The sequence below is a fragment of the Thalassophryne amazonica genome, chromosome 10 (assembly GCF_902500255.1).
Source record: "Thalassophryne amazonica chromosome 10, fThaAma1.1, whole genome shotgun sequence".
NCBI classification, from domain to species: Eukaryota; Metazoa; Chordata; class Actinopteri; order Batrachoidiformes; family Batrachoididae; genus Thalassophryne; species Thalassophryne amazonica.
The window spans coordinates 69,050,858-69,068,338 of NC_047112.1; the positions used below are offsets into that span (position 1 = coordinate 69,050,858).

General features: G+C 43.5%; 1 protein-coding gene across 1 annotated transcript in view; it reads left to right on the forward strand.

The window, feature by feature from the left end:
• Positions 1-13,874, forward strand: part of notch2 (notch receptor 2) — a 153,227-nt gene extending 139,353 nt beyond the window's left edge. The window contains exons 19-35 of the mRNA XM_034180208.1: positions 66-294; positions 634-835; positions 2,058-2,211; positions 2,423-2,607; positions 3,386-3,518; positions 3,707-3,958; positions 4,126-4,238; positions 6,109-6,644; positions 6,770-7,111; positions 7,253-7,395; positions 7,532-7,736; positions 8,116-8,203; positions 8,320-8,473; positions 8,586-8,905; positions 9,178-9,325; positions 10,727-10,824; positions 11,277-13,874. Of these exons, the coding sequence (XP_034036099.1) occupies positions 66-294; positions 634-835; positions 2,058-2,211; positions 2,423-2,607; positions 3,386-3,518; positions 3,707-3,958; positions 4,126-4,238; positions 6,109-6,644; positions 6,770-7,111; positions 7,253-7,395; positions 7,532-7,736; positions 8,116-8,203; positions 8,320-8,473; positions 8,586-8,905; positions 9,178-9,325; positions 10,727-10,824; positions 11,277-12,692 (4,718 nt within the window). The 3' untranslated portion in view covers positions 12,693-13,874. The remainder of the gene's footprint in view (positions 1-65; positions 295-633; positions 836-2,057; positions 2,212-2,422; positions 2,608-3,385; positions 3,519-3,706; positions 3,959-4,125; positions 4,239-6,108; positions 6,645-6,769; positions 7,112-7,252; positions 7,396-7,531; positions 7,737-8,115; positions 8,204-8,319; positions 8,474-8,585; positions 8,906-9,177; positions 9,326-10,726; positions 10,825-11,276) is intronic.
• The last annotated feature ends 3,607 nt before the right edge of the window (positions 13,875-17,481 follow it).

Below are 17,481 nucleotides of genomic sequence, written 5' to 3' on the forward strand. Positions count from 1 at the left end.
GATACATTTCTTTCATTGAGAGTGGAGTCATCCTGTTTAAATCCTCTCTTTGCTCTCTTTTACAGATCCATGCCTAAATGGAGGCTCTTGTGTGGACAGTGTTGGCAGTTTCTCCTGTGATTGTCACCCAGGTTTTGAAGGAGAGCGATGCGAGACTGAGGTAGACGAGTGCGCCAGCCATCCCTGCCGCAACGGTGCCATCTGCCGCGACTATGTCAACAGTTTTGTGTGTGAATGCCGACCAGGCTTTGATGGAATCCTGTGTGAACATAATATCCTGGAATGCACTGAGAGGTAGGTTGTAGGTTCTAAAGCTGCTTTTTATTACCGTGCTTAATTTGTTCAGGTCCCACAGCAGGGAATCCTATCAAACTGATTCATGTGGACGTGACTGAATGAACATTAGATAAAGCAGATCTTTGCTGAGTAACGGTCAAATATGATTAAATAAAATAGTTAAATATGATTGTGTTTGTCACTTCATATATACACAGCCATAAAATGTTTTGTTCATTACCAGTTCTCTTAGTTGCACTACATATGTAAGTTTGTACTTTTTTTTTTTGCTGTATTCTTTATTCTTTAAACTGAGCTGTTTTTAATTAACCTTCACTTTCTTGTACTGCCTCTTAGCTCCTGCCTAAATAATGGGACATGCATCGATGACATCAACACGTTTTTGTGCCGGTGCCGGCCTGGTTTTCATGGAACATTCTGTGAGTTTGAGCTGAACGAGTGCGACTCGCAGCCCTGTAAGAATGGAGGCACCTGCACCGATGGCCTTGGCACCTACCGCTGCACGTGTCCTGCGGGATTCAATGGACAGAACTGTCAGGTATTATTATATCTTTATGTACAATAATGTGCAGACATTTTAGGCACCATTGAACTTCTCAAAAAGTTAGTGTTGGAGTTTATGGCTGCTTATTTCTGACTGTGTGGCCAAACCCAGAACACGGTTGGTGGGTCTGCGTGTTGTGGTTTTATTTTGGACCATGGAGATGTGACTCAAGACTGTTGATCATAGATGTCCACATGTAGGCCTGCCTTTGATGGGTTCCAGGCCACAGAAAAGCCAGAACATGATGCCGTTCAGACGTCCGCGGTGCCTGTTGCTCGGCCGCGGCCTTTAGCTCCTGTGAGGATGATAGCTTTTGATGCTAAAGGTTCATCTCATGAATGTAAAAAGTGTTTTTTTTTTTCGGTTCTCAGTGAAGAAGGGAAGATGAAGTGAGTGGGAGACGGCGTGTCTGTAAGTGTTAGCCTACACAGCTAACCAGAGTAGCTACATTCTCTCACCTGCAGAACGGCCTCGAAACATTTGAGCTCCGGGTCATAAGCAAACCACAACACATGTCCACTTTCCACTACATCGTCACTTTTTCTTTGCATTTTCACTTTGTTTGTGTGTAATTTGCCCAAAAACTCAGAAAGTGCAGTGTCTTTTTCCCCGGACATCGAGAAATTCCGTCATATGTGTCATATTTGTACCCCTTTAGGGCCTGCCCTCAAACGAGACTGCAGTGCCCAGTTGATGCACTTGTTACAAAATGCATGTTACGACCATCAGTTACCAGCTGGGTTTTTCTTCTTCCACATGTACATCAGCGTAGAGCTCTGCAGGGACTATCACAATGCTTGAAGAGAGACAAAGAAGATAATTTTTATAAGCAATAGATCATTCAGTGCTGATCAGCCAACAGGTGGATAAACTTTTAATCATTAAAAGGTGGAAACACCCACACAGTCCACCACAGCTGTGCCAGTGAAACGTGGGAACAGCAGTGTTCTTCTTCACGGTCTCTTCACCACCAAAAACACTCTCTGTCTCTCTCTTCACACACGTGTGAGTGTTGTAGGATGGTGAGTCAGCCTGCCGCCAACCCACACCGGGGGTTAGTCAGTGCCTGGACCTAAACCCTGACCCTGATCCCAACTTAAATCCTCACAAACTTGATAGAAAATGTTGGCACAGGGTTGTGGATCATAGCCTACTTCCTTCAGTCTGTGTATCATGTAGAGTAAAGTTGAAATCTTCTTTTTCTTTTTAAATGCAGAACTTTGTAAACCTCTGCAGCCAGGTGCGCTGTCACAATGGGGGCTCCTGTTCTCAAACAGCAACCTCCTGGACCTGCCATTGCACAATGGGTTGGACAGGACTTTACTGTGATGTCCCAAATATGTCTTGCCAGGATTTTGCTGCCAGGAATGGTGAGGACATGTGGTCTAAACAACCAGCAGCACACAGCATTTGAGTCTTGTCAGCCATTGTCACATTTGAATCATGGCCAGCTGTGCTGGCAGCTGCTCAGACCAAGTTTTAAGTGTTCTGAATAAACTGTAAGCATACAAGGTTCAAGTGTAAACCACACTTACATTCTCTTTTTCTCTCTCTCTATGTGTGCCTTCATTTATGAATTAGGTCTGGCAGTAGAGAATGTGTGTAAGAATGCTGGACGGTGTGTCAATGTGGGTCATTCTCATCAGTGCCAGTGCCAGCCAGGATACACGGGCAGCTACTGTGAAGATCTGGTGGATGAGTGCCAGTCAAACCCATGTCGTAACGGTGCCACATGTGTGGACTATCAGAACACATACGAATGCTTAGTAAGTCCATTCTGCCTTGTGAGTGTGTTGTATGGCAGCATATGGGGACATGTCGGTCCCACCCAGATCATGCGTGGTCTTGCCCACGTTCCATCTCTTTACCCATTTATATGCTGGCTGTTAAGCTGTTTATAGCCACAGGAAGAAGTCCTGTTAATAAAATAGTGCAGAAGAACAAATGTGAATATTCTGGTAAAAGTGCACTGAAACATATAAATAAGTAGTCACCCAGTGATCCAAGAAATTTGGTGTGTATCAAAACTGTAGATTTCTATAAGTATCTCACACACACACACACACACACACACACAAATTTTCATCTTTATAGATATAAGATAAGAGATATGGGGCATTCTTCATACTGAATACTTTTACGTTATGTACTTTTAAGTATATTTCAATGCTAATACTTTGGTACATTCACTTAAGTCATGTTTTTAATCCAGAACGTGTAACAGAGTACAGGACAGTACAGTATGGTCTTATTACTTTTGTTTCAGTAAAATATCTCAGTACATCTCTGCCACCACTAGCTGTATTGAGGTCTGAGTGGGTCAGAATGGACTCGTTAAGCTTTTACGTCTCAGCTGGTGGTTTGTTTACGCCTGTGTGACTAATGACTGAATTTTGGAAGATGTTTTTGAGGGACTAGCACACTAATGGCTGTTGACAGCACCTTTGTTTATGCCACGGCTGCGTGAATAGAAAGCGCACTGCATGAATAGAATGCTAGCAGTGCACATTTAGCCATGTCTCTCTGTCTGTGTTGCTGCTGCAGTGTAAACCAGGATTCCAGGGAGTGAACTGTGAGTATGATGTTGATGAGTGCCACTCTCAGCCCTGCCACAACGGAGGAACGTGCATTAACCTCATCAATCGCTTCACCTGCTCCTGCCCACCTGGAACACACGGTACGTCTAGATCATGCACATGGACAGGAATGCTTGGTTGAAATGAAATTAGTCATGTAAAACAGTGTTGGATTAAGATGGTCCTTGGGCAGGTGGGGGCGCCCTGCTGCTAACGTGAGACAGTCGGGGGAAATGTTGCTGGTCGGATGTTCTGATGGTGTGACGTCACTCTCTTCTCTGCTCCGTAGGGGTCCAGTGTGAAGTGAACGTGGATGACTGCGCTCCCAAGCCCGGCTCTTCGGAGCCTCGCTGTTTGAATGGGGGACAGTGTGTGGACGGTGTGGGTCGTTACACATGCTCCTGTCCTCCAGGATTTGTTGGAGAACATTGTGAGGGGGATCTCAATGAATGCCTGTCTGGACCTTGCCAGGCCCCCGGCAGCCTAGACTGTGTCCAGCTGGTCAATGACTACCAGTGCCGCTGTCGCCTTGGATATACGGGTACATTAAATTAGGCTGGCAGAGGGACCACGTAACACACGGTCTTTCATTTTGAATGTTCCAAAAGCATTAGTCTTCTTTTATTTGTAGTGTTTCAGGGCCATGAACGATTTCAGATGGCGTCCACATGCTGCAGGTTTATAGTCTTTGTCTCGCTTCTCTCTCAGGTCGTCGCTGTGATTCCATGGTGGATCTGTGCGTGTCAAAGCCGTGTCATAATGGAGGATCTTGCTCAATGAACATGAGCTCTGTACACGGATACACCTGCTCCTGCGTTCCTGTAAGTTCTGTGCACCTTCTCTTTCCTACTTGCACCATTAATGTGGCTGTATTCAGAGTCAAGAAATACACAGATTAATTTAGCTATTAATTTAGCTTATGTCGGACACACACACACACACACACCTCCAAAAACTGACTGACCAGCAAATGCCACAATAAAAATAAATACCATATATTCTCTCTCTCTCTCTCTCTATATATATATATATAATTATATTTGGCAGAATTTTTGCTTTTTTGGCCATTTTTAAGGGAATATGAATGGCTACACAAAAACTTTTTTTACACTCATGGTTAATGGTTGGGTGAAGCCATTTATTGTCAAACAACTGTGTTTCCTGTTTTTAAATGAAAATGACAAGAGAACTACCCAAATGAACCTGATCAAAAGTTTACATACCCCTGTTCTTAATACTGTGTATTGCCCCTTTAACATCAACCACAGCTTGTAGTCTTTTGTGGTAGTTTTGGACAAGGCTCTCTGATGGTGAAGCTGCCACTGAATATGTCTTGGACTTTATTTACATTAATTACAAAGAAATACAAACACTATGGCACTTTATGGTAAATCTGCATGGAGTAGACAGTTCTCAAAAACTGAGTGACTGTGCAAGAAGGAGAAGAGTGAGGAAAGCCACCAAGACACCCAGACAACCCAGAAGAAGTTATGGGCTTATGTGGCTGTGATTGGAGAAATTATGCACAGTGCAAGCTTTGCATTTTGCATCACTACTCTTAGCTTCATAGTGGAGTAGAGCAGAGAAGGATTTTCTTTCACCAAAACAGATCAAATCCAGGCTTGCATCTCAGATGTACCTTCTGGCAATTTGAAGCTAAACTTTCAGGTCTTCTTTTTAAGAAAATCCTCCACTTCATCATGAAGATGGATAACTGGTGATACAAAATGCAAAGCTTGCACTGTGCATAATTTCTCCAATCACAGCCACGTAAGCCTATAACTTCTTCTGGGTTGTCTGGGTGTCTTGGTGGCTTTCCTCACTCTTCTACTTCTTGCACAGTCACTCAGTTTTTGAGAACTGTCTACTCCATGCAGATTTACCATAGAGAGCCATATTGTTTGTATTTCTTTGTAATTGGTGTAAATAAAGTCCGAAACATATTCAGTGGCAGCTTCACCATCAGAGAGCCTCGTCCACAACTACCACAAAAGACTCCAAGCTATCATTGATGTTAAAAGGGGCAATACACAGTATTAAGAATGGGGGTATGTAAACTTTTGATCAGGTTCATTTGGGTAGTTCTCTTGTCATTTTCATTTAAAAAGAGGAAACACAGTTGTTTGACAATAAATGGCTTCACCCAACCACTAACCATGAGTTAAAAAAAGAGTTTTTGTGTTGTCATTCATATTCTCTTAAAAATGGCCAAAAAAGCAAAAATTCAGTTCTGAAGGTTTACGGCACGTTGTGTCACTAAGGATGATTTGAAATCATCCTACTTTTTTCACGTCTACTATCAGAATGTGAAAAACATTTTCAGCAAGACCCTCTTTTCATCACACATAAAGAAGTGATGAAGATATGCAGCTTTCAGTGCAACTGGAAAAAGCTTGAAAATAAATTAATCCTGATCAGACTGTAGCCATTTAACACTTTGCTTTACTCTCCACTAACATCTTGGTCCTTCTCTTATTCTCATGCTTTCTTCAGAGGAATACACCGTAGCTCAGGTACGGTAGACCAGCAATAGATTTGTAGGAGATTGTTGCTATTTACAGTAAGTTATCTCATGAAAAGGCAGCTGCAAGGTCCTGTTACATTTTATTCAAATTTTTTTTTTGCCTAAATCTGTAGTTAACTCTGCTTCATAAAATGACACAGTATGATCAGTATGATCTGCATCTGCAGGGCTTCACTGGATTCAACTGTGGTGAAATAGAAGGATACACTTGTGCCAAGCTGCGCTGTCAGAATGGCGGGCGTTGCGTAGAGTCGTCTGTTGGACAGCTGTACTGCCAGTGCAAGCTGGGTTTCAACGGGTCGCACTGTGAGAATGATCAGCGGTGTCAGTGGCCCTGTCAGAACGGAGGAACGTGCATCAAGGAGCCTTCCAACCCATTCCAGTACAGCTGCCGCTGCCCTCTGCACTTCTCCGGGCGACTCTGTGAGAAAAAGCAGCTGGTGGTCAGCCCTCTGACCTGCCCCTACATGCAGTGTGAGCATCAGGCAGGAGACAAAGTGTGCGATGTTCAGTGTAACAATCACGAGTGCCAGTGGGACGGCGGAGACTGCTCGCTCAGCTGGCCTCAGCCGTGGGCCAACTGCACCGCCAGCGTTCCCTGCTGGGACCTCTTTAAGAACGGACGGTGTGATAAAGAGTGTGACAACTCTGGGTGTCTCTTTGACAGCTTCGAATGTCAGGAAAACCCACAGGCCTTCTGCAAGTAAGTTCACTTCTTTTTGTTGTGCTCAATAAAAATAACATCACTTTGAAGCGTGAGGCTGTCATGTGTTTATGCTTGGTGAGAAAGCAGCACTGAACACTCCTCCTTCTTCCCTATGTTCTTAGATATGACAAGTACTGTGCTGACCACTATGGGAACGGCATCTGTGACCAGAGTTGCTACATGCAGGCGTGCGGCTGGGACGGGCTGGACTGTTCTGGTGAAGTTCCAGCCAATGTGGCGGTTGGCATTCTGGTTATTGTGGTGCGGCTGCAACCTGACGAGCTGCTGGGGGACTTGAGGGGTTTTTTACGGTCCCTGGGAGCCCTGCTGCACACCAACCTGCGGGTAAAGCTAGATGAAAATAAGAAGCTCATGGTTTACCCGTACTATGGGGAAGAGGAGGAGATTCAGCAACATGTAAAGAAGAGCAGAATGAAGCGGGAGCAGGAGAGGGAGATTATTGGGTAAGGATGTGTCACAATGAGATACTCACATGTTATCACGTACTTATATTTTACCACATCTGTCTTGCCCTGTTTCTCTCTGCCTTTATTGACTCAGAGTATTTTTTAATGTCCAGTGTTGTGTGCTGTGTGTTGGTGCAGGAGTAAGGTGTTCCTGGAAATCGATAACCGTGAATGCACCCAGAGCTCTGCTGACTGTTTCTCCAACACCGATGAGGCTGCAGCCTTCATTGCAGCCGCACACATCAAAGCTGACCTTCCTTACCCCCTAGTGTCTGTTAAGAGTCAGTATTATTCACTTCATGGATTTTAATTAGTCGTGGAATGGATGAGAAATGCTTGGGATCTTAAATAAAAACCTTCTTCAAATGACAGTGACAAAATGAGAACACTGTTTGTTTTTGTCTCACAAACTCTCAGGTAAACCAAATGATCCGATTCCTCCGAAGTTCCTGATGTACCTGATCGGGGTGGCTGTGGTCATCGTTCTACTTATCCTGGTGCTCGGCATGCTGGCAGCCAAGAGGAAGCACAAACACGGTGTCCTCTGGGTCCCCGAAGGCTTCTTTACTAAGAAAGATGACAAGCGGCGAGAACCTGTGGGCCAGGATGACTTTGACATGAAGTGAGTCGACACCAGATACCAGACGGAAGAACGTCACACCCACTGAGCGCTTTAGTCAGAACAGAACAGGCGTGCTTCCAGTGTGTCTAAGATGAGCCTGGGAAAATAAATGGGAAATAGATGCATTTCTGTCACACACTCACTGCACACACACACACTTTACAGCAGTGCTACACACACACCACATAAAGAGCCACTTAAAGAGCTCAGCAGCCAGCTGGAGATGAAGGGCTTTGATCAAAGGTGTGTTAATGATTTTTCCTGTCTTATGTAGGAATTGAACCTGTGAACCTCTGGCTGCATGACTGTTTCTTTTGTTGAACAGAGCAGCATGACAACAGGTAGAAGAAAAAGTAAATTGATGTTTTTCTCACGCCAGGAGTTTCAAGACACAGGATGGAGCGCTGATGGATGGAGGTCACAGTCAGAGGTGGCTGGAGGGCGAGGTTCCATCAAAGAAACCAAGAGTAAGTAAAGCAGGAAGGAACGATTGTCAAAGTTATCCTGACAAGTTGAAGTACATGTTAATGACAGTACAGGAGAAGTGTTTATACTTAGATTAAATATGTGTTGTCTCTTACAGACTGAAGACAAACCGCTGCTGCCCATTGCTATGGACGGAGGTGTTGACCACAGGGAATGGACCCTACAACATCACAAGGCTGCTGACATCAGCCTCACCCCCCCGCAGGCCGACCTGGACACAGACTGTCTAGATGTTAATGTAAAGGGACCTGGTAAGAAAATCCATCTGTGTTTGGCAGATCTTGAAGACAAATGGACTGTAAGATTGTAACTTTGAGAGAAAATTCCCCAAATATGATTTTATAATTAATTTCTTCACGTCAGACGGCTTCACCCCGCTGATGCTGGCGTCACTGCGTAATGGTGGAGGCCCAGACTGCAGCCTGCACGGAGACGAGGAGGAGGAGAGCGGAGGAGATGAACCAGGACCGAGTGTCATTTCAGACCTGATTGCTCAGGGTGCATCACTCATGGCTCAGACAGACCGCACAGGAGAAACAGCACTGCACCTCGCCGCCCGCTATGCCAGGGCTGATGCTGCTAAAAGACTGCTGGATGCTGGAGCCGATCCCAATGCCCATGACAACATGGGCAGGACGCCGCTTCACGCTGCCGTGGCTGCTGACGCTCAGGGAGTGTTCCAGGTGAAACAGCTTTACGATCAGAAGGTGGCAGCAGTTTGACAAACTAAAGCAGTAAACTGTGATTCTTCGATAATTTCAGTTCAATTTATTTCATTTATATAGCGCCAAATCACAACAAACTTGCCTCAAGGCGTTTGACACTAGTAAGGTCTAACCTTACCAACCCCTTTTAATAATTACAGAACTCGTCTTGAATGGTGTAAAGTTTCATTGTATGTACAGTCAGTTTGTGGCCTTTATGAGTCTCATCTTGGATCTCTGCCTCCTCCCAGATCTTGATCCGTAACCGTGCCACTGAATTAGATGCTCGTATGAATGATGGCACCACTCCACTTATCCTGGCAGCCCGCTTAGCTGTGGACGGCATGGTGGAGGAGCTGATCCACTGCCACGCTGACATCAATGCTGTGGATGACCATGGTACCTTACTTACCTTTTAGTGGCACTCCATTCAAACTGTTTGGTAACTATCTACCTCTGATGGAGGTCCTGGTATCTTGCTGCCATACTGGAAATATGGATAGTTTGTTTTTGCCTCAACAAATGATGATTATATCGATTTCTAAGAGCTCCTTTGCAAAAACGTTAAATACAAATTTTGTATTTTCAGTCTGTTTAGTTGAGGTAACGGGTAGTTAACTGTATGCACGTGTGAGAAAAATCAATCAAACTTGATTGATCTTTTTTCCCAAAAGCAGACACGTCTATTCAGGACCACCAGAGATATGAATAATAAATTTATAATGCATGGAATGATAGAAGTCAGTTCATCGGAATCCATCAGGTTTGGGCCATTTAGTGACCCTACAGTCACCATGGCAACCTGTGATGCTGCAAAAACCGCATCTTTTATTCTCTTAAGTTTGTCCAGTTCATTGAGGTCACCTGGGGTCACTAATTACTGCTACTCTGAATGAATTGGTTGGGTTTTGCAAAATGAGTGCTGTGGTGTTTATCAGAATTTGCTGTGGAGGTTACCAGAGCCAGTAAAACTCAAATTGTGACCATAAAATCCAGCATTCACATCCACAAATCATCAGACACAAGGGGGTTATTCCCATTCTAATCAAATTCCATCGTTTGCACGGTTTATTTTTCTGTAAGTAATTCGGTTGGTGAAATTTACCGTAACAACAGCGTCTTCATGCCAAACTGGAAATTCTGTGAGCAGACCGACAGATTTCTCCATCTCAACTGCATTGAGTAATTCTGTATCAGAATCCACATCAATACTTTTGTATGATAGATTAAATTCACCCATTTTGGCATCATTGTCACTGCACTAGTTTCTCTCGCTCTCAGCTGACAGCACCATTATTGATATCTGTGTAGAAATGCGGTCAGGGTGTAGAGTAATACATCAAATGTGAAACGGTCAAATATTTTGCCACCGTCAAGGCGATATTTTGTGGTCTGAAATCTCACACAATTAATCAATCAGATTTGCGGAACAAATGTAATTGGAATAGAATTATTGTATTTATGGTGGTTCTTTGGTTTTACCACAAAATGTGTTCAGCTGTTTTTGTAAATTACCTTTTCTGGATCTCTTGTATCTTGATGACCAAAGGCCTGCATTAATATTATCTGTTCAAAAAAAAAAGTCAAAATGAAAATAAACAAATAAATGTATGTAATATTTTACCAAACCATGGACTGTGCACCATGAACAAAAAAACATGAGAGGTTTGTAATAGTGACTATCAATTAGAGTATTAGAAAAGAAAACATGGACTTAGATGGAAAGTCTGGATCTTCAGTTATCTGTTTGGTCTATGACCTGATTACGTATTACAAATTTTTATTATTTCTTCATTGTAGGTAAATCTGCTCTGCACTGGGCAGCGGCGGTGAATAATGTGGAGGCAACTCTTGTGCTTCTGAAGAATGGAGCCAATCGTGACATGCAAGACAATAAGGTGCCCTTTGTTTTTGCCATTTGCCGCATTTAATAAATTTGTTCTGCACGTAGAGCTGTTGAAAAAGTCCATCATTCAGTAAAATAAAGATGGCATTGTTAGAAAAAGGCTGAAGTAAAAGTGCATTTGAAAAAACTCATGGAAAGACAGGAAACAATCTGTAGGTGTACTCATAAAGGAATGTGTCATTTAGTTTTATCCATTACATATACAGAATAAAACATTCTTCTCAAAAACTGTATCAAACTTTCCAACCACTTTGTCTTTCTGCATTGAGAACAAAGTCTATGATCGACTTGGATTAATTATTGCTTTGATTATGTAATGAAATCAACATTAAGGAATAAAATGAAAACATAAGACTCAAAACAAATTGACGTTTTCGCATATTGTGTGTTATTGTAGTCTGTGACCAAGGATGGAATATTTATTCTTGACGGTGTTTCCTGCAGGAGGAGACGCCACTGTTCCTCGCAGCCAGAGAAGGCAGCTTTGAAGCAGCTCAGGTTCTCCTCGACCACTATTCCAATCGGGACATCACTGACCACTTGGATCGGCTGCCTCGTGACACTGCACAAGAGCGCATGCATCATGATATCGTGCGTCTGCTGGACCAGTACAATTTAGTCCACAGTCCTCACAGCGGGCAGAACCACATGGGTGGAGGTGGAGGAAACTCTTCTATTGTTTGTGGATCCAGTGGGGCCGGGTTCGCCGGCATGCGCCCTGGACCCCAGGCGAAGAAGAGCAGGAGGGGTGGAAATGGGCCAAAGGTTGGAGGTGTTGGTGGGGGTGCGAAGGAGCTGAAAGACCTGAAGGCCAAGCGAAGGAAGAAGCCAGCTGGAGGAGAAGGTTCAGCTGTGCCCGCTGGCGTTAGAGGGGGAGGAGGGAATGCCAGCGGTGCCAAGGCAGCAGGAGGACTTCCAGAGAGCTCGGTCACCATGTCACCTGTTGACTCCCTGGAGTCTCCACATTCATACACAGGCGATGCCTCCGCGGTCGTCTCCACCACAGCGAGCTCCCCGCCCCTCCTCAGCAGCCCCAGCGCCAGACCTCTGCTGCCCCCTGTCAGCCACATGCTGGGACAGCAGCAGAACTGGTTGAGCATGACAAAGCATGGCTACAATAGCACGATGTTTGGGCTGATACCACACCAGATGAGAGCACCCCACCCCGGCATGGGTCAGCACCGCGGCCTGGGTCCGATGCTCACTCCCATGAATGTGACCATGAGCAGGGAGCAGCTGCCTCCCATCGTCACCTTCCAGATGATGGCGCCTGGCCCCAGAGGAGGCCAACCCATGTTGAAGCAGCCTCAGCCTGGCCAGGTGCAAGTCCAACAGCCCCAGGGCCAGAACCACAATCAAGCTCTCTCCCAGCAGGGCCCAGGTCACCTCCACTGTCCCCAGGGTGTGATGTACCAGATGCATGAGCAGATGAGCGTGGCACATGGCCCCCCTCACAGCCTTCCGCACTCCCACACCCTCAGCCACGGGGGAAACGATGGTCAGTCCCGACAAGTGCCTTCCTACCCGCCCATGCAGAGCACCGTGGATAAGTACCCAACACCCCCCTCCCAGCACAGTTACACCACCTCAGACGGCACCACCCCCAGTCACTCTGCGCACCCACCCAGCGAGCACCCGTATCTTACCCCTTCACCCGAATCCCCAGACCCGTGGTCGTCCTCTTCGCCACACTCCACCTCAGACTGGTCCGACGTTACCACCAGCCCCACCCCTCTGGGGAACCCCCACCATGCACTGCCATCGGCCCACCGCACACACATTCCAGAGCAGGTGCAGCTGCAGCCGGTGCAGCCGGGCTCTCAGCAGTCTGCGCTCGGAAACATGCAGGTGTTTGCGTAGGCCGGCCAACGGAAAGTTCGTACAGACTCATTTTGGGGATTCTACGTAGTTAAACTACATCGCGACTCATCCTGGGCGTTTATCCAGTTTCTCATTCAGTCTTTTCTTTTCTTTATCATTATTGTAATCAGCCTCCTCCTCTTTGTATTTTTCTTTTCCTCTTTGCACTTAAGAACACGTACAGTTTTGGAGATGACATGGAGTATTATCAGCTCGGAATGAAATGTTCTGAATACCAAAAAGTGCAGCGTGGGCGTCTCTCATTCCTTCAATCCACCGCTCAAACAGTAGCTGTTTATTAAGGATCACTGAAGGAGGACTCACCCACCGGTCTGTTGGGTCACCGTGTGGCAGATAGAAGAACATCTGTGATGGACACTGAGACTCAGCAGACATTCTGTCCTTTGTTGCTTTCATCTCTTCATTGAAACCATTTAACTTTTTGCAACATGATAGTTCACATTCAGTTCTCACTTTTTATGGTCAAAGAAAAACAATCCAGCTGTTCTTTTTGCTTTTGGGGGGGGACTATTGAATCAACAGAGAGACTAATGTGGATTTGAAGAGAAGCCACAGCGATATGTGCCGTGTTCTACAGACAGGTGCAAACTGATGTAGAACGTTGGTGCAGTTTCCTGTTGTGTCTGCAGACGGAGTTCATGAAGTCCAGTTTTATCTGCCACACATTTTATCAGAACTGCATTCATGAGTCTTATGTTGAAAGCAGCTACAAATGTAGAACTTTAAAAGCCAAATCAAAGCTTGAAGTAATGATACACATCTTGTTTCAGTAGGACACCTTCAGTACTCTTCATTTAGGAGCCTGATAATGATCTTATATCGTGTTCGTGTTCCTGCACTCCACTTTGTAATCGTTAAAGTTTGAATGTACTTAAACTTTCAGGACCTTCTGCTCCTTGTTCCTGAACATAATTTGACAATGACGCATTGAGCTTCAGAAGTTGCTTCCATCTCGTAGTTAAATACTGTTCACTCACAGGATTTATGTCTCTCTCTCTCTTTGTTTTCTCAGTTTTTGCTCTCTCTCAACTGACTTGTTCTGAATGTTTTCCAAAAATCATAGTACCATTTTTTTTTTCCTTCTTCAGTGTATTTATGTGTCTTTTGTCATAAGCCAAGTCTGGATACGTGCAACGAGTCCAAACTGTTTTTCTGATGTTATAAGAAATAAGTTGATGGAACACGGTACGACAGCTCTGCAAACAGAGACAATCAATCTGTTTTACTTTTGAAAGGACATTTGTGTCTCTCATACCAAATTTGCCAACCAAAATATTCATTATGAAAACTAAGTGAGACCAGCGGGACGTGTGATCTTCTGTTATGAAGGCGGGCTGCTGTTTTGCTTTAAGTGTCCGTGTGGCCACAGGATCCTTCACACCTGTTACTCAGCAGCGTCTCTGTTTTTGAGGTGTTTCGAATATTTTCACAAAGTGCATATTCTGTCTGTTCAGACATCTGTCAGCGTAAGACTTTGTTTTACAGAATGTGCTTGTCATTTTTCCTACATATGCAATATCTTTAATGTCCTGTATATAATTTATGTTTATTGTATCTTGATAACCGAATAACCTATAATATACATGCCATATGAAGTAGTTTCTCCCGTGTTCGTACAAGGTACAAAAAGCTAAAACTAATAAGTTTAACAAGTTGCCTGACAGAAATAAAATACGTGATCCACCAAATTGGTTCATTAAATAAAGCTATATGGGTGATTCTTAGACTACGGGCGCTTATTATGTCCTTTGATCATATTGTATGAAAAACAGAAAAAAGGGGAAATTTCAGACTTTTATAGTTATCTTTACAAGAAATTTGTTCTAGTAGTCTATGATGACTTTTTCACCTTTTTTCAGCATCATTATATGCAAATATTGCCGTTTTGTGCTTGTCCCACACCCAGACTTTTGATCTTCAATGATAAAAATGAATGGTAAAGAAACGTTTTTTCTAATGTTTTAAAATATCTCTGAATAAAATATCAGTAAAATAATCAAAACATAATTGGGGTATTCAATGTCATACAACTGTTGTGATTTTTTTAAACAAAATGTAGTTGTCCCACACTATTGCTGTAATTTCCACCACAACACTGTAATGTCCCTTTAAACAGTTTGTATGAAAGATTGTTTGGGTAGTTTCTATGGAGATAAACAGTGACATCAGAGCACATGTATATAGCACCAAATCACAACAAACAGTTGCCCCAAGGCGCTTTATATTGTAAGGCAATGGTGTGGTGGAAATTACATTTACAAGGCCAATAGTGCCCGTAGTTAAAGAATCACCCATATATACACACACACACACACACATACTTGTGGTTCTTTCTGTAAGTCTGGTGCCTCTTCTCCATCAAGCCCTTTTTCTTTGTTGTTTAAATCCACACACGACAAAAAGTGGCTGACTGGTGCATCTGATGAAGAGGATGATGTGCTCAGTGGCCGCATCATTCAGCACCGCGGTGGTCAGAAGCTTTCATTCACGCTGATGTCATGGCTGTACTGGACTGTTCAGTCATTTATTTGAACTGATGTTCTGGGGCAGAATGACACAATATATCTTAAATGGGGAAAAAATAATGAGCATTTGGTGCAGAGGTTTTAATTTACTTTCAGTTTTCTGAAATCAACATAGTGTCTGCAGGATACACACACCAGCTCACCTAATATTTGGTTGAAGGTCCCTTAATAAGCCTGAGTTTGTCATCAACAAGCTCCTGGCAGAATTCTTGTCAGATATATGGCCACACTTGGTGGAGTTCAGTTAAACTGGTTGGTGTTTAGAGTTTTAAGTACACTGCTGATGTTTCCAATAGTGGATTTTGAGAAGACTGCCAAAAGCTGAATGTTGGTCTTCATCCATCCCACAACCACCTTTGATGTGTGTTTGGGGTCATTGTTCAGTTGGAACACCTGAAGGTATCAAATTTTCAACTGTCTAGCTAATGGTTTGAGGTTTTACTGAAGAATTCTGAAGCAGTATTTAATTATTCCACCCACTTTGTGAAATACATAAGTTCCAGTGGCACCAAAACAGCCCCAGAGGCCAACGCTACCTTGACCTGGTTTAAGTGGTGGTAGAAAGTTCTTGGGATTGAATGTATCAGCTTTACTTATCCAAACAAGCATGTGGCCATTTTGGCCAAACAACTCAATGTTTGTCTTATCAAACAATAAAACTTCCATCTTGTAGATTTTCTGGTTTTTCTCTTTGTCCATGTGACGAGCTATCAATAAATCAATCAATAATTTTTTTTTTATATAGCGCCAAATCACAACAAACAGTTGCCCCAAGGCGCCTTATATTGTAAGGCAAGGCCATACAATAATTATGTAAAACCCCAACGGTCAAAACGACCCCCTGTGAGCAAGCACTTGGCTACAGTGGGAAGGAAAAACTCACGGATTTAACTACAAAGTTAAATCCGCCATGAAGGTGTTGATTGTGGAGCAGGACCTCCTTTTGTGGACAGTAGTGTCATAGTCCACTGTGATTTAACTCTCCGGGGTCCACGGACTCAATGGAACATTCAGTGCAATTTACTATACCTTCAGTAATTCCCCTTTTAGAATACCTGCATGTAGTACACAGTGCCTGTGTGTTACATATCAGAATGTTCAGAACAAACTCAATATTCTGAATGCAACATTATTTGTCTAGAACACTGTATTTGGCTCTAAAGCTGAAAATATGAAATGCTTTTTGAAAAACAATTATTTGTGAACATATGCCTTTATTCATGTGGACAAACTGTTTTGATGTTAGAAATGGGTTTGACACACTATTGGTCACAAAAGTAGTGTAATATATAAAACATTTTAGATCAGTGTGCAATAAATGTCCAAAATGAAAATACAAGTATGTGACATGTAAACACTGCAAAAGAACCTATTTGTAAAATAAAATCTCTGTCATTGAAATTTATGCACGTCACTAAAATCCAGAATTCCTGTGTTGATGAAATTGATAATTGCTGTGCACCAACCCAGATGAAAATAATTTGTCCATGTGTTTTTCAGGACAATTTTATTTGTTTCGAAAATTAAATAAAATGAGTCATCAGGCAATGACACGTCCCTCAGGTCCCCACAGATCAGCAAAACAAAGTGTTAGAGGATCACCCAAGTACACTCTTATGCTAAATATACATAAAAATGGTCACCTGGTTCTTGAGAGATCACGCGAACCAGTGAAAACGGACAGACAGACATGCTGATCGCCATGTCCTCCCGTATTTCATACCAGGAGGATAAAATGTGTTTTCAAGTTGGTGGGAAGCTTCTTTTTGATCTTATAGATGTTTATTGATGTTTCACTGAGAAAATCAGAGTGACCCACATTTCAGCCACTTGTAGGAAGAGACACACACTGACGTCACAGAACCATGTGATACTCTCCAGCATCTACAATTAGCTGTGAGTGACGGATCATCTTAAGGGAAGATGGAAACTACAGCTAAGGTGTGATAGGTTCGGGAAGTGGTTGAATGGAAATCCTGACATTCCAGTGCTGATTTATTTTAATAGAAATATGAGGAAAAGTTGATCTGGACACAGTGGCACATCCATGGACCCCAGAGGGTAACTGGACTGTGCACAGTGACACTGGTGTTCTAGCAGTGTCCAGTTCATGGCAGACCTTTGCTCTGGTGTTTCCTGGGTTCCTCCTGACCATCCAAAGCAGTTTCATCTCAGTTTAGGGTGACATTTAACATCTTCCAAACCTTGGCAAAGTGGATCCTCCTCCTAGTAACTTGTACTTC